This window comes from Ascidia mentula, chromosome 1 (assembly GCF_947561715.1).
Source record: "Ascidia mentula chromosome 1, kaAscMent1.1, whole genome shotgun sequence".
Taxonomy (NCBI): Eukaryota; Metazoa; Chordata; class Ascidiacea; order Phlebobranchia; family Ascidiidae; genus Ascidia; species Ascidia mentula.
Window position 1 is genome coordinate 12,194,430 of NC_138566.1, and position 24,870 is coordinate 12,219,299.

A 24,870-nucleotide genomic window follows, 5' to 3' on the forward strand; every position below is an offset into this window, starting at 1 on the left:
TAAAACATTATGGACATGTTTTAAAAAAACATAAGTTTCGACATATGGAAACTTCATGAATTGTTGTGATCGGTTTAAAATAAGTTTCTTCACATTATTCCGTTGCAATGAGGCATCATTTTTTCATAAACTTATCAATCAATTATGAACTTATTCTTTCATCATTTTTGTTATTGTTTATTTTTGTTTAGGATATTTCCATATGAGAGCATATGTACCATGTTCTAATTTATTTCTGAATTCAAAGTAAGAGCCATTTAATTCTGAAATACCAAGCATGTCCGTTTTGTAACTTTGTGTGAAAAAATCCAGCTAAAAATCATAGTAGGGCTTTATATGTGCGATGATTAGAAAAAATATTCGCCCGTCAACTTTTTAGTGTGTGTTATTATACTTGGCAGACAGACTTGGAATAGATTTTTCAGCTTTCATCAGTTTAAATTATAATTACCGAATTCGCGAAAACTAGAAATTAAACTAAACATCGAAGTAGAATTACAAATAAACAAGCCAAGTTCATACCTCCCGGAATGCATGTTCAAGTCGTGAGTCAGAACGTAGTGGAAACGTTTGTACTACAACTATAGCTCAATGTTATGTCTGTTGTTTTGAGGCTTTTGACTATTATAACAACGGCCTAATTTAATTGGTACGCTGCAACATTAGTATTTTTTAAACCCAACAAAAAATTGTGACTTTTATTAAAATGAGCATATATTTTTTAGCAATTATTGAATTTAAATCTAAATAGATTTATTTATCACATTTTATGAATTAACTTTTACTATTTTTCACGTTTATACGGAGAAATAACGGCATATCACCCATCCATATAAATTACAGTTTCTATGACAACCCAACAGGAGTTTTTGCCGAAGTACTTTGGGGCTCTGGAAAAGTGGTAGTTTAGAGATGGCGGATAAACAAAACTTGTCGCGCAATACATTTGTCTGTTATGTGACAAAACACAATAGTGAAAGATTTCACTAAACAACCAAACTAAGTTTTTTCTGGTTCGGGAAATTTACTTCGTGGAGGTTGCCTTACCCCATAAGGTACCAAGCAGTTAATATTGATTTCATTTTTCGCCTCCAACTTTAAAAAAATTGTCATTTACTTTAAAATATTTGGGGACAAAATGGTATTGCAACGTTTGATTGTTCTATTACAAATTAAAAAAGTTATTAACCAAGGAAAATTTGTTTCAAAACAAGCTTTTTTCTTCATCAACCATCCATAATTAAATTGAAAAATACCTGCAGGTTTGGTTTATTGTAGAACAAATATTACATACAAAATGAACTAAGCAAAAAAGAAAAATGTCGGCACGTGTTGCAACAAAGGACCTAAAAAGGTCTGCAAACATTCCTGTTGTGACACATGTCATAACAAATGATGATGCTGGACTAACAAAGGTACAGTAGTTACAAATAAAAATGTTGACTTATGTATGTCTGATAAACATGAATTTTCTTATCATTTGAAGCCAATTCCTACATCCTTAAAAATTCGAACTTCGGCATAAAATTGTGGATTGCTACCAAAATTGGATAAAGTCTTCTTATTACATATTATTGCATTTTTTACCTGGTATTGACCATCCTGTGTAGGGAATTGCACTTCGGCCCATTGATATGAATAGGGCAGCAAAACTACTCACAGACCCTCATTCTGATCAACTGTTTGAGAGACATGTTCATGCCCTGCAGCGGATTTCAGAGAGGTAGATTTATAGAATATGAATGTGGTAAATTTAGAAATGCAACATGTTGTGACATGGTAAGTTTTCACGTAAACCAAACAATTTGGGTGTATTGGTACTTTTTTTGTTTTCTGGTACTGGGCTAAAAGATTGTTCCGGAACTATTTCCTTAATAGACTTACACTTCCAATTTGTTTTACACTTTTTTCTTTGCCACGATGTGAAGTCATGCATGTTAACTTTAACACTAGTACCACAAATCACCTTTAGTATTACCCTTTAAAATGTGAATTGTTAACTTTCCTAAAAGTAATACTGCAAGCATTACAAAATTGTCAAAAGAAAAACAACCCAAAGGATTACTAATTTTGTTTCCAAAAAACTCTTTTCAAAGTTTGTTGATAATATAAAATCACATATATTGCTATTATACACACACCTCAAAACACCCATCAATTTTATGCACTGTAATAGTATGATAAATGTTTAGAATCGAATCCCCAAATGTTTATTGTAGGTACAAAAGAGGTTTTCTTCTCAAAGACCTTGTGCAAGTATTTAAGATACTTAATGTGTGTGCTGATAGAATACCAACACATGCTTGTTATATTGAACCAATGTGCAGTCTTTTGCACATTTGTGGGTGAGTATAGATATAGCATAATTTGCTATCTTTAGTGTATTTTATTTATTTGTGATAACAAGGTTAAAAGTAAAATAGAGAAGTGTTGTTCAGAGCTTTTGCATTTCACTGTTGATGGACTCAGATGTGATATGAAATTTTATAGTTTATTTTTTTTAATATTATATTAAATTAATTAGTTAAAACTCTGTTTAAGATTGCCCTATTTAAAAGAAAAAATGTCTGATGAAACAGTATTTGCCCAAATAGTGATCGAATCAATTGCACAAATGGGATATTTAATGCGAGTTCCAAATTCAAATGTTAGGTCATCAATTGGTAATGCTATTATTTCATTTTATTGCAATTCACCTGAAATGTCTGAAATACTTGAGGTATGTTGTCTTGTGTGCTTCATGTTTTAGTTGTCACAAAAATATCTGCTTTTAGGGTTTGAGGCCAACTACACACATATATAACAAACACATGGTGGAAATGAGTGATGTAGCAGAAACTTTGGTAAAATCATTAACACTTGTGGGGGAAAACACAAAAATGAAAATAAAAATTATGGAAGTGTTGCAAAAGCTTTCATCCAACTCAGGTTGTGAAAGTAAAAAGTATCCACAAATAGCTTTTTATAATATAGCTGGCGCATATTTTTTTCATTTGTTACAACAATTTTCATTAAAAAAAATAATGCATATATGTGAAACTATATATCCTCATTAACTGTATTGTATTACCACAATGAATGTCTTTACATTGGCATTTTACAAACATATCATGCAATGTGAGTAGTGGCTCTATGATGCAGAACCAAACTGTAGCCAAATGCTAAAAAGTGATGCTGCATACCACATCTGTTGTAATATGAACATACCAGACAAATCGGGTTATCTCCTTTTCATTTCTGTTGAAATTTTGTGGAACTTGTTGGAATTTGGTGGCCAGGAAGTTGCCCATCAACTTGCTAATGTGGAGTGTGTAAGGTAGGTAATTGTGCATGCTCTATATTGGGTTAACTATAAACTTTCCTTTTTATAGGGCACTCAAATATGCATTCAAAGAACTAATAGTTAGTGGATGTTCCAACTATGAAAAACAACTAAGAAATGATTTACTTGTTATTACCACCCTCGTTGCACAAAATGTGGATTCACCAATTATTGAAACAGGTAATATGGACAATTGAGATGTACTAGCATGGTAGAAAGAAGTAGGATAGCTTCTTGGTTCTGTCCTACTTTACTTTCTTATTTTAATGACATAACTTAGTTATTGCCCCTAAAAATACCAAACAGCGGTGCAGTAGTTTTACTAAGCTATAATGATAATCAAAATACCACCACCGCCACAGTTTCAATATTCTTTGAGAGTGGCAAGGAAGTATCAGTTGGTACAGGAGGAGTTTACAAAAAAACCTTGTTAGACAATCAAGGCAAAAAACTCTTAGAAAGTATTTTTAGGTTATAAAAACTCTCTAGCTGCAGTGGATCAAACATACATTGTTTTTAAAAGGATTTGCAAAACAACTTATTCTATTTGCCACATTTTCGGAAGTTAAAAGTCACAATCCACTTGTAAAATCTTTAAAACTGACCCAAAGTCATGAAGACTTTGAGTTGAAAAAGCTCCTAATTAACATGTTGGAACTATTGAGCAGAGACCCAGCAGCTCTTCAAGTATGTACAAATGCATAAACGTTCAAACTTTATTGTACAGTATTTTTTGCAATTTTAGCTGTTGTCTGATGGCAAAGTGCTTTTATCACTTTTTCATTATGTCAAAACAAATGAATCAAAAAAACTGCCAAGAGAGTGGTCACCTGCACAGTTTGAAGAATTGCAACTCTACACAATGTCAGCCCTTAGCCATCTTGCTGTTTTGCTTATTGATGATTACATGACTTGTCAAGGAAATACAAGGCTGTTGCTACTACTGGAATGGTGTGTTTCACAAGTATGTCTAAGTTCCAATTTCTGGATAAAAAAATTGTTACAATGAACACATTTGATGTATTTTAATAATTTAACCTTTTTGTTGCAGGAAAAATTTAAGGGCCATGGTAATTCATTTCATGGTATGGGTGGAAGAGACAACAAAAAAGCTCAAATGCATTATTGCTTGCGATTAATTAATGCTATTGTATCAAGTGGAAATGAAATTATTTGTCAGGATCTATGTGACCAGGGAATAATATCTCAACTTTTGAGTATGTTAGGAATACTTTGTTGAAAATCAACTACATTTGTAAAGAAATAGTTTTGTTTTGTGTTGTTTTATAAAAGTTTAAACTCTGTATTTTATGTTCTATTATAAATATTTGATTATTAACAACTGGCTTTAAAAATTGGGATCTAACCAAAACTGCAGTCGCAGGCCTGTTTATTTACAAAGCCCGTTTTTTTTAGTAAATGTTAAGTTTTTCAACCTGCAGATATTTTGCAAAATTTTTTTGGTAATGCTGATGATGCAATGTCGGTGGAGATGCAATGTGACATACTTTATGTTTTATCAACAATTTGTGAAACTGATATTCACAGAAAGGAATTGTTTGGTAGTCAGGTGAACTATGGCCATATTAAACAATAAAAAATATATTAAAATGCAAAAACTATCAACTCAGGGTGTAGATGTTCTTGTCCATTACATGAAAAATAACCCTGAGAAAATATCAAGTGGGTTAGGGCATCACAAGCTATTGTTGGCTGCTGTAGATGCAACATGGTGTTGTGCTGTTGGGTGTTTCACAACTGAAGATTTTTTGCTGGAGAATGAAGGCGTCTTCCTCTTGATTGACTTACTACAGGTGTTTAAATAAACAATTTCTACCATTTATTTCAGGCATTTACATATCTTACAAAATAAAATAGAATTGTCCCCACAACATGCACAATCTTATACTTGGATGTCTATTGGAGTTATGTGAAAATCCCAAAACTATTGCCCATATACATACATGGAGAGGCAACCAAGATGTTACAGCCCCTCATTTTCTCATACATTTATGGCGAGAAGAAGAAAAAAAGATTGGATCCCTACGTGATGAAAATGGTGCTATAGCTGATGTGGCACATCCAATATCAGGTTTTATTTCTTAACTAGCTATAAACGTCATTAAAATGGTGAGCTTTAAAATCATTGTTTTTTGTAGGAATGATGCAGAGAAACCAAGGTGTTGCTCCTCAATTGTCCAGTGCAGCTTCTTTGGCCATTGTTGACGTATCCGAAAACCTTCGTGCCAAAGTATTTGCATTATTTACCAGGCTTGGATTTAGTGATTTGCCGGGACTTACCACTGAGGATTATGTTACACTGGCAATTATTGAAAAATATTTAGACTTTAAGGTCAGACTTCGGTTTATTAAATATCTTGAACTTAATCGTACTATGTACTGAAACAAAAAGGTTTGTTTGTACTGTTTTACACAGTAAAAGCCCTGTTTTAAATAGTATTTTTTTTATAAAAGTTAATTTTTTCATTGTGTGACAACTGACAACAACTTACATTTACAGGCTTCTCAGCGATCAATATTTTTTGCCGCATTTAAAATACTTATTATTTCAACGATAGTTTTTGTTCAGCTTGGAGAAGTTTGGAGTGAGATAGTAAGTGAATTGCCTCTAGATGGACTGCGTCCAACTACACCTGATCAAGAGGCAATGGACACAATAACTCGAGCTATTGTTGAGAGGGGTAAAGGAGTTGCTATGCTACAAGCTGAGCTTTTGGAAGCTGAACATCAACAGAACTTGCATGATGAAAAACAGTTCTACGTAGAGGTATTGAAATTGTTTCAAATATAATTTGACATAGCTGTTATGTTTGGCAGATGTCTGAAGTAAAAAAAAAACGTAAAGACTTAGTTTATTTGTGTTGATTGGATGTTTGCAGATCAAAGAAAATCACAAACAAAAGGAAAAATCTATTGAAAGATGGAACGATTATGTGAAGCGAACTTCTAATTACCGATATTTAGTGAATTGCAAAAAAGAACAGGACAAATCAATCGAGTCATCCCGTGCTAAGCCTCGTTACAGAGATCAAACAAAAAAAGTTGCTGCAATGTTTCATGAAACACTGCTCAAACAACTTCAAACTACGGTTGGTTTTATGCTTCTCTATTCCTTTGAAGACAACCGTTTCCTACATAATCATGGGGCATTATTTCGAAAATATCGTTGAAATTGTTTTTGTTCCAGAAATATATTCTATCCACCTTTCTAGCCGCCAATTGCATTCCCATTGTTGTTTATAATTCATGGTCTTTTTAATTCGTGTACCCGTTTTTAGACTTTTCAGGGAAGAAATATTACTGTTGAAAGCACACCCACTTCACTCACGAAAATGCAAGAAAGTGTTTCTCGGGAAGCTCGTGCTGTTGTTGCATAAACACACCATTGTTGATCAAACAGCGGTGCATTTTACTGTGGTTATATTGTTACATTTAGTCTGTCTGATTATTTGCCTTCCAAAAACACCCCGTTTTTGCGAAAATAATATCAATGTTTGTGAAAATTGAGACTAGATATTCATAACGTCGTAATGGTAAGTGCAGTTACGCCGTCAACGATTGCAGTGCAGTGACGAGAACCGAATAGCCTGGAACCGGGTAGGCAGTTGCCGTGAAGCTTCCCGGAAAAGGTGGAGTTTATTAGGTTTGCAGGCTAGCTGGATCAGCCAAGTCAAAGCAAGATTTGAAAAAAATCAAGCTCCTGGTGAGGTTTGAACTCACGACACTGGGCTAACCAGGTCCACGCTCTACCAACTGAGCTACAGGAGCTCAGTGGTTTCGCGGGGTATATTATGGCCAAGGTACACTGAACTTTCACATATATGTGGGGGATCTCTACCACCATATCAGATAACGCAGTGATGTTTCATGGCGATCGCTAACGTATCGTGATTCGCTGTTTAGACCGCCTGATATTACAACGTGTCGTTCTATTTAATAAAGTAAATCTTTTCACGGAGTCAAATAAGTAGCCTATTGTAAAGAACACGCAAAGCAGGCTTAATTCAGTCGCAGCAGCCAAAAAAACACTCAAACGCAGCAACCGTCATTCTACCGATGAATTTTCTCATGTTTTGCTTGTCCAAAAAATGAGCTTCTTCGGAGGAAAATTAAAACATTGTGGCGTATCCACAGACGCCAAATATATCAAGGAAATATATCTCGCGCGATTTGCTGTTGGATTTCCATTTTGATTGGCGTGATGACTCGTATCCCGTGATGCTATTACGTAATGCACGCTATGCTTTTGTAACCTTTTAATCAAAAAGCTCTTGCGGAAGTAACGTGACAGAACGCCGAAGCTACATTTGACATGATAATTAAATCTTTACACAACCATGTGAAAAAAGCATATTCCTGAGAAACTGCACATCGACGCATTTACCCATATCAAACAAAACAATAAAAAAGAACACGAAGAAATTACTGAAAATATGCCAAACACACTTCCATGTTTATTTCTGATTTAAATCCGTTACAAAGTAACGTGATATTTCATAAATAGATTTCCCCTTTGTTTCAGGCACTTTAAAAAATGTAAAGATGACAAATATCAAAAGCAAAATGGCGAATATTATAAAAGTGTAACCATGAATAGCAAGTGCTAATGGTGGGTATGAAATACCCACCACAAAATTTCCAACCCAATTAACCAAACCTGCAACACTAACAGCTTGAGACCGTGCTGCTTCATTAAACAATTCTGCTGTAATAAACCATGGAATAGATCCAGGGCCAGTTTCAAAAAATACAACATAAAGTATGACAGCCATTGCTGATAACCACTGGATTGACATATTCAAAGAAAAAACGAGAGCCACAGCACAAATGAGCATTCCAGTGAGACCAACTAAATGTAATGTTCGGCGGCCTGCTTTCTCAATTAATGCAATAGATATTCCAGTCATCACAACGTTAGCAACTCCCATTCCAATGGTAATATAGATGCTCATTACAGCAGGCACACCAGCAGCAATGAAAATACTTGTTGAGTAATATAAAACAGCATTAATGCCTGAAAGTTGTTGTGAGCACTGCATAACAACAGAAATAATAAGTGGCTGAAGAAGATGTTTTTTCTTAAACAAATCAACCAGTTTAACAGTCTCTTTTCTATTTCCATGTTCTGTCCGAATTTGCTGAATTTCGGCTTCAACATCATCGTAGTCATGTAGCCAGGAAAGAGCTTCAATAGCTTTTAACTCCATTCCTTTACCAAATAAAAATGGTGGAGAATCAACACAAAACTTTAATCCAATAACTTGATACATGATAAAAATAGCTGGGACAATGAAGAGAAATGGCCATAGAATTTCATTGCCAAACAGATGTGGTAGTCCCAGAATCTGTGATATCAATATTGAAATAACTATTCCCATTTGGTTAAGTGTTCCAAATACACCACGGTATTTAACAGGGGCAATTTCAGTTAGATACAGTGGAGCTAGTCCAGTATTTAATCCACAATTTACACCAATTACAAAGCGTCCAATAATCAACATTTCATATGTTCCAGCAAATTTACTGGTTGCCATTAGTAAACAACCTACAAACGCAAAAAAATTGTTTGCTAACAATGCATTTTTTCTTCCCATGTAATTGGCCATATACCCAGCACAAAATGAACCTGCCATTCCACCAACAGCAAAAATTGAAACTGTCAACGCCCAAAGAAGTTTTAAACTTGTAGCACTAATAAATACTTGGTGCCTGGCAAAATATGTATGATTGTAAAATTGTTCAATAATTATTTCCGGAGCATTGATAACACCAGTGTTGTAGCCAAACTGAAAACTTGATCCAATCACAGCAACACTAGCAGCAAACAAGACATTCTTTGATATTTTCTATAAAAAAAATGTGGTAAAAGTATCAAAGTATATTGGCATAAAACATAGAGATGCAAAAAGAATAAGGCTATTTAATAGAACAACCACAATATTACATTATTAGTGTTATAATTTCTTAAACTGTGGTGCCATTACTGTGATAAGCTAATTTGTATTTGTCCATTTATTCGATAGTTGGTTTATATTATACCTTATTAGTGTCTTGCAGATCAACTATAATGGGTTCAGCTTCAGCGTCCATGGCGAAAACCAACCAAATTCTTCACAAGAAAGTTTAAAAATGGCCTCCAATCAGACAATCAAACACTAATGGTAAGAACAAGATTAATGCCTAAAATTACATTTTCACTTCAAAATCTATACATTCGGGTTGATTAAAAAGTAAAATCAAGTCCTTTCCCAAACTGTGCTTACTGTGGCACCAAACCAAGTCTACCTGATGCATCCACCATTCTATCTCATTGAAACTATTTGTTGTTATATTTTTACATATTGCGTTTTGTTGAGTTTTTGAGATTCCTTTCTTGTTATGGGTGGTACGTAAAGCGGGCGAACAAGTACGAACCTCCGTATGGTACGTGATGTTTTTGGCCGTTTTGTCATGTGGTATTACTAAAATGCGCAGTGTACATATTTTACAACACATACATTTGTAATCGCTAATTTTACCAAATACTTTATACCCCGCATAAGTTTGCTACATATTACGTTTTTCTGTGGATAACTCAATAGATTATCTTATCTCTCTGATAATTCCCCCTTGTTCTTTGTTTTACCGCTGATTTCTACCCGCGCAATCGGATATTTCACTGAAGTTTGCCGTCAAACTTCCTTCATATGTATGATAGCGGATCGTTCTAATTTCCATATTTTTACCGCGGATTATAGCTGCATTCCTTTTTTCATTGCATGTCGATTTTTGTAGCACACCTCCTCTTGCGGATATTATTCAGGCTAAATCACAGAACTCTACAAAATAAGTTTTTCCCTCTGTCGAATTATTCGACAAATACTTTCCTCCAACCTCCATAAGCAGCTACCATAGTATATTAAACCCACTTGCAATGTACTTGTTTGTTACCAAACATGATGCATTTTTACGAAACAAGTAGTATTTTTCGTTCAGTTCAATCTTAAAGAGATAAAGCAGCCTGCAACATGTAAGGTTTTCAGTGGTTTTGTCGTTATTTCAACGTGTATTCTAAACTTACGTAAGCAGAATAATCCTGTAATCGAAATAAGCCTGGTTGTTCTCATGCGTTAGTTGCCAGATACGACATTTTTGCTATTCGACACGCACGAATTTTTTTTTAAAATGTTCGACACGCAATAAAAAAATCGAAGCCCTGCATACCAATAGCACAACTTTTGTCGTCTACAGCCCGTTGACCTTGGCTGTGCCGACTGGTCCATCCCTAACTAAAAGGAGAAAGGACTTTAATCCCTATGAGGCAAAAAAAATTGGAGGGAGTGAAGTTGTGTCCTTGCCGCAATCACCGTAACGACATGCCTCTAGTGTCGTATACCTATCGCGGCACTATGTTCCGATTGGTGAAGGCATGTAGACTTACCTGGCATCGAAGAACTGACGATCTTTTGAACATTTTACATCAACAAAAAACATCATTTCAGCAGTAGTCTTTTGTTACATCAATTACACATGAGCTACGTTAAACCTGCTTTTTACATCTGCACGGAAAGGCAAGAGTGACGCTGTTTATTCGGCCGAATGAACCGAAAACAATTTTGTTATCCATATGTAGCTTTCGTTAAGTTTGAACAATACTAACACATGATAAACTATGCGCACACGCAAAGCAGCGATACATGCAGTAAAAAAACCTTTATTTTAGTTTCGGCCGAATGAATTGGGCAAACTGAACTTTTGGTGCATCCCTAACACTAAAGACTGAAAAAGCTTTAATCTATGCAAATTTTGATTCTCCCGCCCCCCAAAAAAACTAACGTCAGTATTTGCTGCAATCTACACCAATCTTAAACGTGATTACGTCGTACAATAAACGTTAATAATATACATGCCAAAGTGCCCTTTTTAAACATTTTTTTTCATGGTTGGTTAGCTATAAAACCATGGAAACGATTTGCAACAACTTCCTTTCATGAAAATGTAGACAACATTGTCTGTACATTCGATTACCGGTATTTTACTAGTATGTATTTTTGTGTAATTACTGTGAATAAATGCAGTTCGAAACATAATTTTGAAATTAATTTGTGTGCTGAACCGTACGTTGTGTGGAGTCAAACTAAATTAGAACTTCAACAGCCATGCGCGTGTATACTCCTGTACATATGTAAACTTGTTATTTTAAAGTTAAGGATTATCGTTGGTTATTTTGAAGTACAATTTTGGAGGTGTTATGAATGATAATAACCTAATTTTTTCAGTGAGCTTCAGGCAGGGCCACTGTTTTAATGTAAAAGGTCTGCTTAACATTATGTTTATGGCAGCTATACAAAAATTTGAATAAAAACATTACAAGAAAATCATCATGGCTACTTTCATCCGGTTGCAAGTTGCTACCAGAAGTATAGTTGAAGAATCGTACAACAAACAGAAACAAGCAGAAGTTAATCGCTTTCTTGAGTATGAAGCTGCAGTAAAAATACAAAGCTGGTACCGGGGAATAAGATGCAGAAAATACACAAGGCAATTACACTTTATTTTTCAACAAAAAACATTTTTTTACAAAGCTGTATATTTGCTATATTGAACAATGATATATAAACAAATAAACTTTTTTCAGGTTCCTCAATGCTTGCGCAGTTGAAATCCAAAAGCATTGGCGTGGATATATGGGAAGAGTTTATTGCCGAATTAGAGTAAAAAACTTGGTAATGATTATGAGAATGAACTTGTACAATGCTATGTCAGTCAGGATTCAAAAGCGATGGCGTGGATTTTACACAAGGAAACATATTCACAATTTTTATGCAAGGAAAAGATACCTTGAAGGTTTGGCAATCAAAAACCAAATTATTAGAAGTGAGTTAGCTGAACTCCATGAGCAACAACTGATTGACCTTCAAAAAAGTCAACATGAAAAGATTGAGAAAAAATTGCAGATGGAAGCAAGAAGGCAGCATTATCTTCTTAGCACGCACCAAATTTCTGGAGTGTATAATTCACCATATAGGGAACAAGCATGTGAAATGGAGTTCAGGTTAAAAATGGCAAAACCTCTCTCACACAACTCAAAAAGGGATCCTAAGGATTTAGATTGCGTTGTCCAGGATGCTGTTTCTTTGTCAGAAAAATGTTCAGAAAGACAAAGTTTGCCACTATTAAAAAACAAGCCAATTCAGGGTCCATTCAAACCACTGGCTGAAGTAGAAGCACAAAGGTTTAAACTACTAAGTCCATCACTCAGGGTTGCAACTGCATACAACTCTGTGGAAAAGGCCAGAGAGAAAATGAAAAATGCTGAATGGACAGCTCGGCTTCATGATGTTCCATTCATGCCTTTTAGCAAAAGAAAAGTTCCATACAAACCACTCTTACACACAACTTCCAAATATGGTCATTTATCATATGGCAGTGAATACTTTAGGGAAGAGAACAACCAGCAAAACATCACAAAAAAACGGTTACAAACAGTTGTGTCACCAATCCCTCTTTTTGATCATTTTGGACAAACCTACTCAAAAGGTTCAGTTTTGCTTCAGTAGAAAACAAAGACTAATGTGTGAACTCAGTTACCATAATATTATTTCTATTGCTTTATTTTTGAACACTACTGTTGTTTTTACATCAATACTTTAAACTTTGTCATGTTGAAAATAAATGTAGCAGGAATAGAAGTTCTTTGTGCCTCAGCAGTTTTACTTCATATGTTTGCAGTAGTTTTGAACAAAACGTTGAATTTTCCGTGCAACGTAAGCTGCAAAATAAATAGGGAAACAGCTAGACAATGAATTGAACATGATTAGGCTTGTGCTACACTTCAGACTTACTTGTTCCAAGGTAAGAATCCACAAGACCCGACGGTTCGCGTTTTCCCATCAATCCAAACATTTTGGGGCTGCGACGTGATGTCCATTCTAAAAAATCCAGCAAATCTTTTAGAATTCGTAACACAATTTTTCCTTCTTTTTGGCCTAAAATGTTGGATGGTTTTGGTTTTATTCTAGTAGTCTATGGTCCTTGTATCAGCTTTGGATGTACTTTTTAGGTTTATAAGTAAAAATCGACGAATTAGACTGCAATGGACCAATAACTTACGATGGACATCTGATCTCTTGAAACTTATGATAATAGCCTTGTAAATTCGCAGATAGGCCTACTTAGAGACTTTTCAACTCGCATTCTATGGGCAAACTTTAGTGTCGGATTAAAAATTGAACAAACAGTTTCATATCATAATCACGTATAAATTATTGGGGTAAACTATTATGAAATGAAGAAAACAACTGTGTTCGTTTTTTACAAGATACAACAAGGAATTATTCTTCCGGTGTCCTAGCATTACGGCGCGAAAAAGGGCAAACACCCAAGACAACACGCCCAATTGAGCGTAAAAAGTGCCCAATTGGCAACACTGACTTCCCCCACCAAAACTAAGCATCCAAACAATGACATTATTCCTCTTTCTGTGTCAAAATAATGGACTACTGTGAGGTCATACTACGATAGAGAAGGCGACTTAAGCAGAGCTTAAGACACGTTTCTAATTTATTTATAAAAAAATTATTGAAGGAGACTTTTAATATTCGAGGGCGATAAAACATCAAACATAAAAAATTGTGGATTTGGAGAGGGGACGAATCATACAGCTAAATTTTTGGGGGGACTGTACTCCCCTTCGTCCCCCCGGAATTAATATCCGCTCAAGAAATAGGCCAAGCCAGTATACACAAGGCGTTTATGTGCCAAACAAATAAAACTCGTATATGGGGTATAAACATAAAGTAAAGAGATGATAACAAGACAAACCATATTTAGTTTCTTGAAGTGGTGCCGATCTTTTTCCCATTAATCCGCTAAAATACTTGGTATTAGGAAGGGCTCGTGTCATAATACTTCTTCCCATTAAACCGTAGAATTGTTGTCTCTGAAAAATGCCACTTTAAAACATAGGACTGAGAGGTTTTTTGTTGTGACTTATCAGAAGGACGCAAATGCACAAGCCCATGAACTAAAAGGGGGAAGAGAGATAGCTAGTTCGCAGAGGGGATTTTTAGCTTTAAACTTTCATGCATATACGTCCATTTTCGGCCGGCTCCACACACACACGGAGCGTACGCTCGCTTACCAGATTAAAATAAACGCGTGCGTGTGAACCAGGCCTAACATAATTGTAAATTTATGTTGTCTTTTGTCCATATACAAGTTCTAAAACGTAATTACCTTTTCCTTTGGTTTATTCTGATTTGTCTGGAATAGATTGAATGACAGGGGTTCGTCGAATATCTTTAAAGAAAAACTTTTTAAAACTATTTAGAAATCACAAAGCAAAAACTATTTAGAAATCACAAAGCATGGTTACATTTTTTTTTACCTTTTTCGAAGCTTCGAATTCATCACAAACCAAACGCAATAATTGATGATATTCCGCAAAGTTTCTAGTTTCTTTTGCATTCAGTTGACTGGCAACTGACAAAATCACGCATAAGACAATGTAAGGAATCAACATGCTTCTCTGATCTCAGTTGAATTTGTCTGAATGCGGAATATAACAATAATCTTCACAATTTATTAATCCCCTGTAAAATCAACGAACTGTGTAAAAGCGGATTATTAGGAATATACAGAACAAATTTTAATCACTTGAATTTCAATCGGTTACAATTGAAAATAGTTTGTAGGCATTGCGAAATACAACAAAATACTATAACGTAGATTATGTTGCCAATCCTATAGCGGACTTTATGCTATTATCAGCTAATGCGATCTGGCTTTTACGAAATATGTACTGACCACGCATAAGACAAGGCACGACAACGCGTGACGTTTCCCTTTTTAAATCTGCCAATATTTTTGCCCTTGGAATTTTAATTTCAAGCTCCAAGAGATGTAATATGCTTAAAATATTAATGAGATCAATTTAATAGTAAGATGAATAGCATGTGACATTTCTTTAATTATAGCGTCTGTGGTTTGTTGCGGTGAATACTATTTTTATATACTTACTGTTTTTATTATTAGGACGTTTCAAACAATCTAAAAACTGATGTTTAAAATCGAGTCGTTACCGTGTTTTTATTGTCACATAGCCTATTGATTTTTACCTTTTACATCCGGCGTATTAGGATCACAGTAAACTTTCTAGTACTTGTGACATGGAATTAAACCAACTGCAGTTTGATTGCAATAGATATGGAAAAAATAGTATGTAAGTCTGGTTTTGACTGCGCATACATGACTGTACGCGGTCATTGTATTTTGAATACCTTTATTGCCGAGCGATGTAATTGACAAAAAGGAGTCCACCCCAGTCTGCGATCTATCAAATTTATGTGACATCAAATCATGTTTTAATCAATATTATGGACGTTTCATCACTTGTCGCGCGGACAGATATCTTGTATGTATGGCCACGTGACATTGATTGACACAATATTACAAAGGTCAAACCAGATGAGCCATGTTGGAAATAAAATTCAATAAATTCAATGACGCCTTTACACAGAAACTTTACAAACAAGCTGCAAACATATACTTCCTCTTAAAATTTTCATTACAAATACATTGCAATATCGAGTCAAATACTTTTAACTATATAAAATTAAATTAAATCAAGTACACACAAATTATATTTAAACTTGATGCTGAGTGTATTTTTGCGGAAGCAATGTATGTTTCGAACACAAAGCAAGTTCACTGATGTGAAGACCACGCCACGCTTTTCCTATTCGGTAAAATGTTAATAAATGACGTAATCGACGAAACTGAAAAGTTGTTATACAAGCGAATTTAAATATGAACGCTTTCATAAATGTAGATGCAGATCAACTATAGACCAGCAATGAAGTTGGTTCTCAAAAAGCGTCCAATACAATTTTAAACAAAGAATTGGATTTTTGGGGGAAAAACGCATACAAGTAACAATTTAAAAAATTCTTTTACGACTTAAAATTATAAAAATAGTGACAAATCGTGCTGATAGATTGGTGCGTCGTCTTTCTAAGAGTGTCGCATGAGAAAAAGTTTGAGAACTACAAAAGTAGCATTTAAGCTCACTTCGTTTGCTTAAGCAGAATCGAGATTAGTGAACAATGGTTTATTAGAGATAAGTGAATAATCTGAATAACTTAATGAGATTGGGACACACAAAAGAAGGGGTTCCCAAGCTAGGGCTCGCACGCCGAGTTTCATGGATTGCAAGTAGTGTTACGGACAATAGCTCCCCAGTACAAAATAATCATTTCCCGCCATTACAGTGATTTTGTTGTCGACATCTTGTGACGTAATAAGCACCTACTATCTTACGATCCCCACGTTTCGGCCGGTGTAATGTTGAGGCTGGTGTAATGTTGAGGCCGGTGTAATGAGCCTGTATGTATTTAATATTCTATTTGAATACAGGTGTGGTCTAAAGATTTTTAAAATCGCAACCTAGAAATTTATTTCGAGAATACTGGAATAAACGCGAATATTAAAACTTGACTGACCTTATGCAACCAGTTAAAGAACTGTAAGGTGGAATTGAGGAAGGACTTGAATTCCACAAGTAGTATACATCAAGTCACAGTAAATAAAACATTTACCCGTCATATTTTACAAATTACGCATCCATACTTATCCTATGCTGGGCCTCCATAAAAGGTGTAAATTCTATTACGGTGTAAATTCTAATCCTGCGGTTGCGTGACTGACGTTGGTTTAAAATCCCTGGCGTTGCACCTAGGTTTTCTGTCACATATTCTGGTATACCAAACATATGTCACCAATCTCCATAGCTCTTACATCTGTTTCGCATGTTTTGATAACATTTAAAAGTGATGAGAAAAGGTTTGCGGGATTTGTCATGTAATGAAAAATCTAAACAAGTTATCTCGCTTATCCACCATCACCAGGTTGCTGTCGCTCGCAATGGTGATCGGAGGCCACGGTTGCCAACCGAAAGTTCGATGTGTCGAATTTATTCGGCCGAAACTAAGGAATTTGAATATATTTTTGATATCTTTGCAAAATTCGGCCGAAACCGAAACTTTTTTACTGCATGCAACGATGATACGCAAAGTTTAGTGTATATTAGAATCATTGTTCAAACTACACGATTGTGTTCGTTATTTGTTTATGTCACCGAAGTAATGATAATCAACTTTAAGCAGTTTGTACTGCAGAAGAGGTTATTCTTTAAGTGCAAATAAAAGTCTGTATGATAGGATTAGGTTGTAGCAACACACATTTTTCCTACTTAAACTAGCATATATTTTGTTTAAATTTATTGCGTTTAAAAGAGATGAATACTGTAACATACGTCACAGAAACCAGTGCTTGTATTGCGTAATGTTTTGCGTAATGTGACCCAAATGATTTAGCCATCGAATGTTCCCGAGTTAAGTGATTCATTTAACATCCTGTTTACCACATAAAATGTTCTCCTATGCTTAGGTCACATCACACCTATGTTCTTGTATTATATTACTTCAAGCGCCTCAAAATATCACGCGACATTATTTACCAATCAGCTCACAGTATGGAGAGCTTTAAAAAGCCGAGTTTAGACCGGTAAATTCATTCTATTTGATTCCATTCGATTTTACTTGTTCTATCGTATTCGTATTACTGTTATACTGCTATTATTACTGAGACTCAACAAGCTATTCGTCGGCTTGGGATTTATTCCCATAGCCTGATAATAAACTGTTTAATCGGGGTGAGGTGAGGCAAACCTTACAATACCAAACTTAGTTTCGGTTTATTCGGCCGAATTTATTCGGCAACTTTTGCCAAATATTCGGTTTGGGCCGAATAAAAAAATTGCTGTTTCGGTGCATCACTAGTTTTAATGACGTTTCTAACACCAGAGGGATGTTAGTTGACAACGATGTATGAATCTAGGGCGGGAACCTGTAAAAGATGTTTCAAGCAAAGCAGCGTAATTTTTATGACGGTTATGACTGATTCGGTTAAATAATAAATAAGTTTGGTATGTTTATAAAGGGTATTTGATTTTAATGTATGACTTGTGGTGACCGCGGTACGCGGCTCTATAATAAGAGTGATGGCCGATATTTACATTCGTACAAAAAGTTGTCGATATTTAAAAAAAGGATAGCGTCTCATTGGTGTCATTCAAGTATAGAGACAAGTTGAAAATTGCACTGTTTTAACAACAATTTTTTCAACTATTCAGGGTTATTTCATCATATTCAATGTACATGGAGTTGAATTGTTCATCTAATATTAGCATTATTCAACTTCCTGGAGTAGGAGATGAGGTAAAGCAAAGTTGTTGTTATTATTATTATGTATATATGCAGTACAGTAAACCTTGGCTTATCTATATTTTATCTGTCCATTAGAATCATCAAGATTAGGCGAAAAACAAGATATTTGTTTCAAGTCTGATCTTGTGTAGATAGCAATATTATAGGGATCAATGTTAAGGCTGTATCTCACAATTAAATCTTGAAAATTTATTGCAGCTGCATTAAGACAGCACATGGGGGGGTTGCAAAGGCTTACCGCCAAACTGCCAGTCCTAGGGGGGTACAAACAGCCCTGGGGGACCCCATAAACAGTTATGAGACATCAAATTCAGAATGCATTGCGCAGAGGAGGGTTAGTGACTTCACTTTGTTGCAAATGGAAGGTACTTTCTGTGATTCATTTTTTCACGAAACAAACCTACACTTTTTTAGCCAAAAGAAATAATGTCCAATAGGGGGACAAAATGCCCCTGGGGGAGCGGTTAAAGTAGTTATCTCGGATATAATTTTAATCAGAATTTGTAGAGTCGGGACTAACACAAAGTCACAAATTGAGCATACTTTCTGTGATTAATTTTTCCACAAAATCCACCTCAATATTTTGGTAGTTTTTCACCTGCATGTTCAACAGCACCCTCTACCAATTTACTGCTTGACTAATGACCCATTGGATTGTTACACACAATTAACTCTGTTATGCAGGAGTTCGAGAAGGGCAATTCCCAACCAAGAAACTCTTTTCCATAAAAATACAGAGATACGGCCTTCAGAAAGTATCTGACTATAATTATGTTTTATGAATAACCATGAAATAAAACATGGTTTAGTGTACCCTCAACCCAGATTATAAGTTCTGTTGAGAAAAAGCAAAAACCATTTGTACTTCTAATTTCATCCAAATTAGGTAAAGATTAACTGAGGTCTAAATATTGTTTTTTGTATTTATAATTAGACTTTAACTGGAATTGTGATTTCCAAAAAGGATGTAAGATCATATCAAAACACAAAAGGTAAAAACATTTAAATAACACATTATGCTTTGTTCTAGTGTAGAGATTTTTTACCCCATTTTAGTTCATAAACCACTGGTCCAATTGAGTAAACATTTAAGAACTCCAAAGGCCAAAACCAACATTTGGGCAATTAAATATCAAAACTCTTTTTCATGTAAGATTATTGTTAATGTAATCACAAACATAATCTTTTTTTAGACACTTATGTCAGTATCATTCGTCTTAGGTACATTTAAAAATGTGTATATAGAAGCAATTTAATTGTAGATGGAAGCAATGACAAGTACGTGTTCAGTTGCACTATACGAGATTCTCCATCAGACACAATAACTGTACATGTGTGGGGCAGTCAAGAATATGTACAACAGACTTACGAAAAGTTTCTAATAACTGACGTTGGTGGGAATATTGTGTAGCGTGTTTATTCTCTGTGTAAAGTGCACAAAACACTTTAGTTTTTATTTCATACAAATTTGTAGTGCAGGTTTTTAGGTTTCACCTGGCCATTAAAAATGAATCTGATGGAAAATTTAATCCAGTTACTAGCAGGTAAATTTAACATGATAAAATAAAATGTTTTTCGTATTATATTTTTTTAAATCTTTGTATAGTTCTTACTGCATTCATGTAAGTGAGTACAATGGTGGTTTCATTGAAAGTTCTAATGTGTTTCTGTCAACGCTGCCCAATGGACTGGAAAGAATACCAATATGCAAATCAAATGATTTTTACACTTTATTTGAAGTATGTGAGTCTGCAACTACAGAACACGATGACTTCATTAATATTCTCGCATGTGTAAAAAAGGTAATTATTTTGTTATTGTTTCCATTGCAACCAATGTGGGAATATGCATGATCATTCTTAAAACCACCTTGATCACTACACTTGCAATATTGTTATTTTCTTCTGTTGCACTATGCTCATATTGTTCTTGTGTTGAACTGTGTCAACAAAAATTTAAAATTTTTTTCTACCTTGTGATGGCTAAGCTCAACAAAAAGAAATCAGTGTTACTGTATATTTTATCTATGTAACTGCTCGTATTCATGTGTGAAACATTTTGTACTTATTTTGCCAAAAAAATGATCTATTTTGTTGCACAGGACTTGGCTATAGCACAGGGGTGTACAACTCAAACAGGGATGCATGCGTGTGAACTTTTTCACTGAACAATGTTGGATCTAAACTATATACATTTTCTAATATTCTGTAAATGAAAACGGATGCATCCCTGCTGTATGTACACAAGAGACATAGTAAAGTACACAAAAATTTTTACAATCCATATATTTGCTCTTAAATATTAAGCTTTAATTTCTCCATTCTATTTGGTGTTATGATATTGTTTATATTTTGTCAAACAAAAAATTAAAATTGGGTCTTTTCATTACCAACCTTCAAAGTTTAGCAATTTAAATTCTTTCTTTCGTTATAATTACAAGTGTGTTAAACAGGTACTAAAATGGCATGCACTATCAGTTGACCCCTTTCAGTACCTTTAAAATGAGCCCAACATTGTAAAATTCCATTGAAATAGACAAGATATCAACAAAAAAACAACTACTAGGTCAAATATGAAAGCAAAAAAGCAATTTTCTGTGTCCCTCTGTAAACGAAAGATTTTAGTTTGCCATGCACTGCTATCATATTAAAATGTTTTTGTTAAAAAAATTTTCAATTGCACTTTTGTGTTTAAAGGTGGGAAAAGTTGAGAAAGTTAAACTAAAATCAGGAAAAACGTGCAACAAGACTCAAATCTGGTTATTTGATGAGACTACCAACAAGTTTCTTTTAACTATGTAACTGTAGTTTAATACAAATACTAGTGATGTACCGCGTTAGTTTTAGCGCAGTTTGTAAGATAGTGCGATACACAATTACACCGTTAAGTTTTGCGCCAAAATATATTATCTTATCTAGTAGTGAAAATCATCCATTAGGTCCACACGCTATTCTTGGCATTTCCAGAACGTTTCTAGGGCGTAAACGAATTAAAATAAATTATTCGGCCGAAACCGAATCTTCGTCAAAGTCGCTGATTCGGCCGAGAAAATGCGGCAAACCGAAGCTACGGTTCATCACTAATAAATACTCTTGTGTGTGCGAGAAGTAAGTCAAAGTAGCATCCAAGACTTCCTTGTTTATGAAATAAAACGAGACCAATTTGCCGCATTGGAAGATTAACTTGACAGTGCACAATCTCGGCCTATTTTCCGCCTACTAAGCTGCATGAGCCCAATGGTTGTTTGAAGCTTTCAATATGATTTACTTGGCTGCTAAATCGCTAAGACAGACCTACCCGGCCTTGAAGGAATATACTTTTACACCGGGTCACAAAGTTTTTTTCCAAACTTGATCTACATATAAGCCTATGTAACATATAAATCTGTGCGAATATTAGCTTTACGATTTCGTGTAGTATTTCAGCTCAAATTTATAAACAAAAATAACAGGTAGTGGCCCTGTTTACACGTAATCATTAAATTCGCACAGATTTCTGTTTTACATAGGCTTATATGTGGATCAAGTTTGGCGAAAACTTGTCACCCGGTGTAGTAGTATTTTGCGGCCTTTAACATAACATAATTATGCGTAAAATAATTGTGTTATGCCTTATTTTGGTTTTTACATTGCAGTTGGGACCTGAGCAATGGCAAGTGGGCACAAAGCTGGAGTTGCTGGAATACTATTATATTCATCAATAATGTTCGCATTTACTTTGATGAATTTTATGGTCAAGTCACAGCTTCCACAACTTGCAAGACAGTAATAATTTGCAATCCCGGTAAGATGCTTATTTTTAAAATCCAATACTTTGTAATAACAAATCAATATTTTTAGATACTGATGAAGCGCAAAGGTTATTTCGTTATGCACAAAAGAATGTGGAACAATTGGACTGTTCGTTGGTTGGAGATGATGGTACGTTTAAATTGTCCCGTTAAATGAGATCGATCTGGCATTTTTGTTTCCAATGTCTTACAAAGTACAAGTTTTTTGATGAGTGGGAATCTTCTGCAGCGTGCTTTCTTTTTGGTGGTAACGTTAATTACACAGACTACTTTCTTTGTAGTTTCATGCTTACCACGAACTATAAGCGAGTTGAATAAAATTGGAGAAAAGGTGAATGTCGAGAGCAAAATAATTTTGGTTTTATCTGGCGTCGTTTCCCAGTTGGATATTGAAAGCTTTGGAAAAAAACGTGATTTCTACTGGTAAGTTCAACATCGGGTTTCTGTGTAAGGGTGTTTTGCTTCAGATTAATCCCGAAAAAAAGTTCGTTTTCATACTATTACATAATTCGTCGTGGCTTTATTTAAATCGACAAAACAAGTCACGTAAACTTCTTTTGTAAATTGCCCTCCTCCCAAACAATCCTCCCACTTTTGGGACTAAACGTGTTTGAATTTTGTTTTAGTTCATCCTGTGGCCTTCACGTCCCAACGAAAAATATAACAAAATGTCCCAACTCACAATGTCCAACATTAACTAAAGGTACCGATCTAATGATCGATACTAAGTATGATGTCAGGATGTCTATATCAGATCACTCGGCAACATTGGAACAATGTAGAATAAGCAACAGTGCTGCACTGAACATGTTTGGGATGACGGTAAAAGCCTTTCTTATAGTCCATGCTGTACAGCATTATAGGTTAGCAAGTTCAATTAGAATCTATGCTAGAATTAATATGTTTCTTTTCACTCATTTCCAATGTTCCTGTTCCTCAGAAAATATGGGTTGGTGTATGCTTGTTATCCTTCGATACCTGCAGAAAATCAAATGTAACAGACAAGGCGAAACATTTTAGGTTTGGGATCCTGGGGAGGTCTGTGAATCATTTGGGTAACTTTGCCGAGTTAAACCCAACACGGTAGATAACTGTTGTCACACTGTTTATTATGGGCATTTCGAAGAATCGTTTTCTGTGTGTTCGGCACGGAGTTGTCAGTCGGTCCGGAATTTTTGGGTCGGGTTCGGGCTTTCGTTTAAAATAGTAATTGTACTTTCCTTACACGAATTTGCATGTCATTACGTCAGCCACGACACTCCGAGAGAGCTTTGTCACATTACATCTGTTAGAAACGCAAATACACTGCCGCATTTGCGTTGTACAGTTCACTTTTGGGCCTAATTCTCACCTTATTTGGATTTTATTTCTTGTATTGCTTTGGCGATTTGGGCCAAAAAATTTATACTCACCGGATCGTGTTAAGCAAGTCATTGCGGGAGGGCTACAAGTAACACAGTTACACACTTAATCATAAACTACCAACCCGGCGGATGCAAACATTCAAAAAAGTTTTTTTGAATTAAAGTAATGACATAAGAGTCACAACATTCAATATTTTCTTTCTATAATCGACTTTTTTCCAACACCACTAGTTGTGCGTGACACAGGTGGAAACTTCACATTTACAAAATTACAATTTTAAGAACTTTAGAACTGATGATGCTTTTAGCGAAACAACTTAAACTGCGTTTTGACACGAGGTTATTTATATTGCAATTTTGACAAGAGTGGTCACTATAAATAAAATAGTTGCACATGCATATTCCACTGTAATTTGTTTATTTCAGTTGAATGAATTTGTTGACCTATCAGCTGATGAGCAGACCAGAATAAAATGGGAATGGATGTTAGAAAGGTGTTGCTTTCATGTACTCTGTTCGTTTGCAGAGAGTGGTCAGTTCTTTGTGCGTGTTAACTCATGTGAGAAACTGCGATCAAGTTTGGACTGTGACGTAGCCTAACCGCTTTTCGTGAATATGACATTTTTGGGCAAATTTGTTTGTGTTGTTAAGGTTATTTTTGTGTTCTTGTTTAAAATATATAAAATAACGTATCGACTCAGTGTACCAGACATGTAGCCTATATAAAGACACGGGATAATCTTTTTATCTCGTTTTGGAGAAACTGTTGCAACATAAGTTTATGTAGAGTTGAGGCCATGACGTCAATTATGATCTTTACACAAAAGACACGCTTACGAAATATCTTTCCAGAATTGCTGCGTAATTTGCCTTATTCCAACCTGACAAATAAATTAACTTCGATAGAGCCTTTTTGTCCCGAATAAAAATGTAAAACTGTTTAATTTTACGCACGTTTCGCATTACGTGCAGTGATAGCCTATGCAAAGTTAACTCTGGCGTTCCCAACTTTGTTAAGTTGCATTAAAGGAAACACAGACTTTATTGATATTTTTTTATCAGTGCAATCTCGCAACAGAGTAAAAATTATCGTTTCTTGAAAACAAA

General features: G+C 35.0%; 4 protein-coding genes across 6 annotated transcripts; 3 read left to right on the forward strand and 1 right to left on the reverse strand.

The window, feature by feature from the left end:
• The first annotated feature begins 893 nt into the window (after window positions 1–893).
• On the forward strand, window positions 894–7,249 carry LOC145894897 (cilia- and flagella-associated protein 69-like). 3 transcript variants are annotated; one of them, XM_082983576.1, is made up of 18 exons: window positions 894–1,055; window positions 1,263–1,415; window positions 1,611–1,723; window positions 2,220–2,345; window positions 2,542–2,719; window positions 2,775–2,928; window positions 3,142–3,316; window positions 3,372–3,502; window positions 3,846–4,009; window positions 4,068–4,286; window positions 4,374–4,539; window positions 4,765–4,892; window positions 4,954–5,136; window positions 5,201–5,414; window positions 5,482–5,675; window positions 5,913–6,110; window positions 6,223–6,432; window positions 6,622–7,249. In XM_082983576.1, the coding sequence occupies exons 2-18, from the start codon at window positions 1,320–1,322 to the stop codon at window positions 6,718–6,720; spliced, it is 2,748 nt and encodes a 915-aa protein (XP_082839702.1). In that variant the 5' UTR covers window positions 894–1,055; window positions 1,263–1,319; the 3' UTR covers window positions 6,721–7,249. The 3 variants fall into 3 exon arrangements, with proteins under 3 accessions (XP_082839702.1, XP_082839710.1, XP_082839696.1); XM_082983584.1 differs by having other exon boundaries at window positions 1,279–1,415; XM_082983570.1 differs by lacking the exon at window positions 894–1,055 and having other exon boundaries at window positions 1,070–1,415.
• A 335-nt stretch (window positions 7,250–7,584) lies between these two features.
• Window positions 7,585–10,038, reverse strand: LOC145896828 (solute carrier family 2, facilitated glucose transporter member 3-like). The gene is made up of 2 exons (XM_082985130.1): window positions 9,383–10,038; window positions 7,585–9,189 (listed from the first exon to the last, which is right to left on the reverse strand). Exons 1-2 carry the CDS (start codon window positions 9,431–9,433, stop codon window positions 7,798–7,800), a joined length of 1,443 nt encoding a protein of 480 aa, XP_082841256.1. The 5' UTR covers window positions 9,434–10,038; the 3' UTR covers window positions 7,585–7,797.
• A 1,567-nt stretch (window positions 10,039–11,605) lies between these two features.
• LOC145905894 (spermatogenesis-associated protein 17-like) lies at window positions 11,606–13,014 on the forward strand. Its single transcript, XM_082993218.1, has 2 exons — window positions 11,606–11,863; window positions 11,961–13,014. The coding sequence occupies exons 1-2, from the start codon at window positions 11,706–11,708 to the stop codon at window positions 12,880–12,882; spliced, it is 1,080 nt and encodes a 359-aa protein (XP_082849344.1). The 5' UTR covers window positions 11,606–11,705; the 3' UTR covers window positions 12,883–13,014.
• Window positions 13,015–18,426: 5,412 nt separating this feature from the next.
• Window positions 18,427–24,363, forward strand: LOC145917758 (meiosis-specific with OB domain-containing protein-like). The gene is made up of 11 exons (XM_083003037.1): window positions 18,427–18,600; window positions 19,544–19,601; window positions 19,872–20,003; window positions 20,084–20,153; window positions 20,216–20,411; window positions 21,306–21,406; window positions 22,244–22,392; window positions 22,449–22,529; window positions 22,681–22,822; window positions 23,026–23,221; window positions 24,190–24,363. The coding sequence occupies exons 1-11, from the start codon at window positions 18,535–18,537 to the stop codon at window positions 24,361–24,363; spliced, it is 1,365 nt and encodes a 454-aa protein (XP_082859163.1). The 5' UTR covers window positions 18,427–18,534.
• The last annotated feature ends 507 nt before the right edge of the window (window positions 24,364–24,870 follow it).

Bases quoted from the DNA above. Each gene is read 5' to 3' on its own strand.
- LOC145894897 (XM_082983576.1), top strand. From the start codon at position 1,320: ATGTCGGCACGTGTTGCAACAAAGGACCTAAAAAGGTCTGCAAACATT. The intron at 4,010-4,067 runs GTATGTACAAAT...TTGCAATTTTAG, and splicing joins GAGACCCAGCAGCTCTTCAA to CTGTTGTCTGATGGCAAAGT. The intron at 4,287-4,373 runs GTATGTCTAAGT...TTTTTGTTGCAG, and splicing joins TGGAATGGTGTGTTTCACAA to GAAAAATTTAAGGGCCATGG.
- LOC145896828 (XM_082985130.1), bottom strand. From the start codon at position 9,433: ATGGACGCTGAAGCTGAACCCATTATAGTTGATCTGCAAGACACTAAT. The intron at 9,190-9,382 runs GTATAATATAAA...TTTTTTTTATAG, and splicing joins ATCTGCAAGACACTAATAAG to AAAATATCAAAGAATGTCTT.
- LOC145905894 (XM_082993218.1), top strand. From the start codon at position 11,706: ATGGCTACTTTCATCCGGTTGCAAGTTGCTACCAGAAGTATAGTTGAA. The intron at 11,864-11,960 runs GCAATTACACTT...AACTTTTTTCAG, and splicing joins AGATGCAGAAAATACACAAG to GTTCCTCAATGCTTGCGCAG.
- LOC145917758 (XM_083003037.1), top strand. From the start codon at position 18,535: ATGTACATGGAGTTGAATTGTTCATCTAATATTAGCATTATTCAACTT. The intron at 20,004-20,083 runs GTGGGAATATTG...ACAAATTTGTAG, and splicing joins GTTTCTAATAACTGACGTTG to TGCAGGTTTTTAGGTTTCAC. The intron at 20,412-21,305 runs GTAATTATTTTG...TTGTGTTTAAAG, and splicing joins TTCTCGCATGTGTAAAAAAG to GTGGGAAAAGTTGAGAAAGT.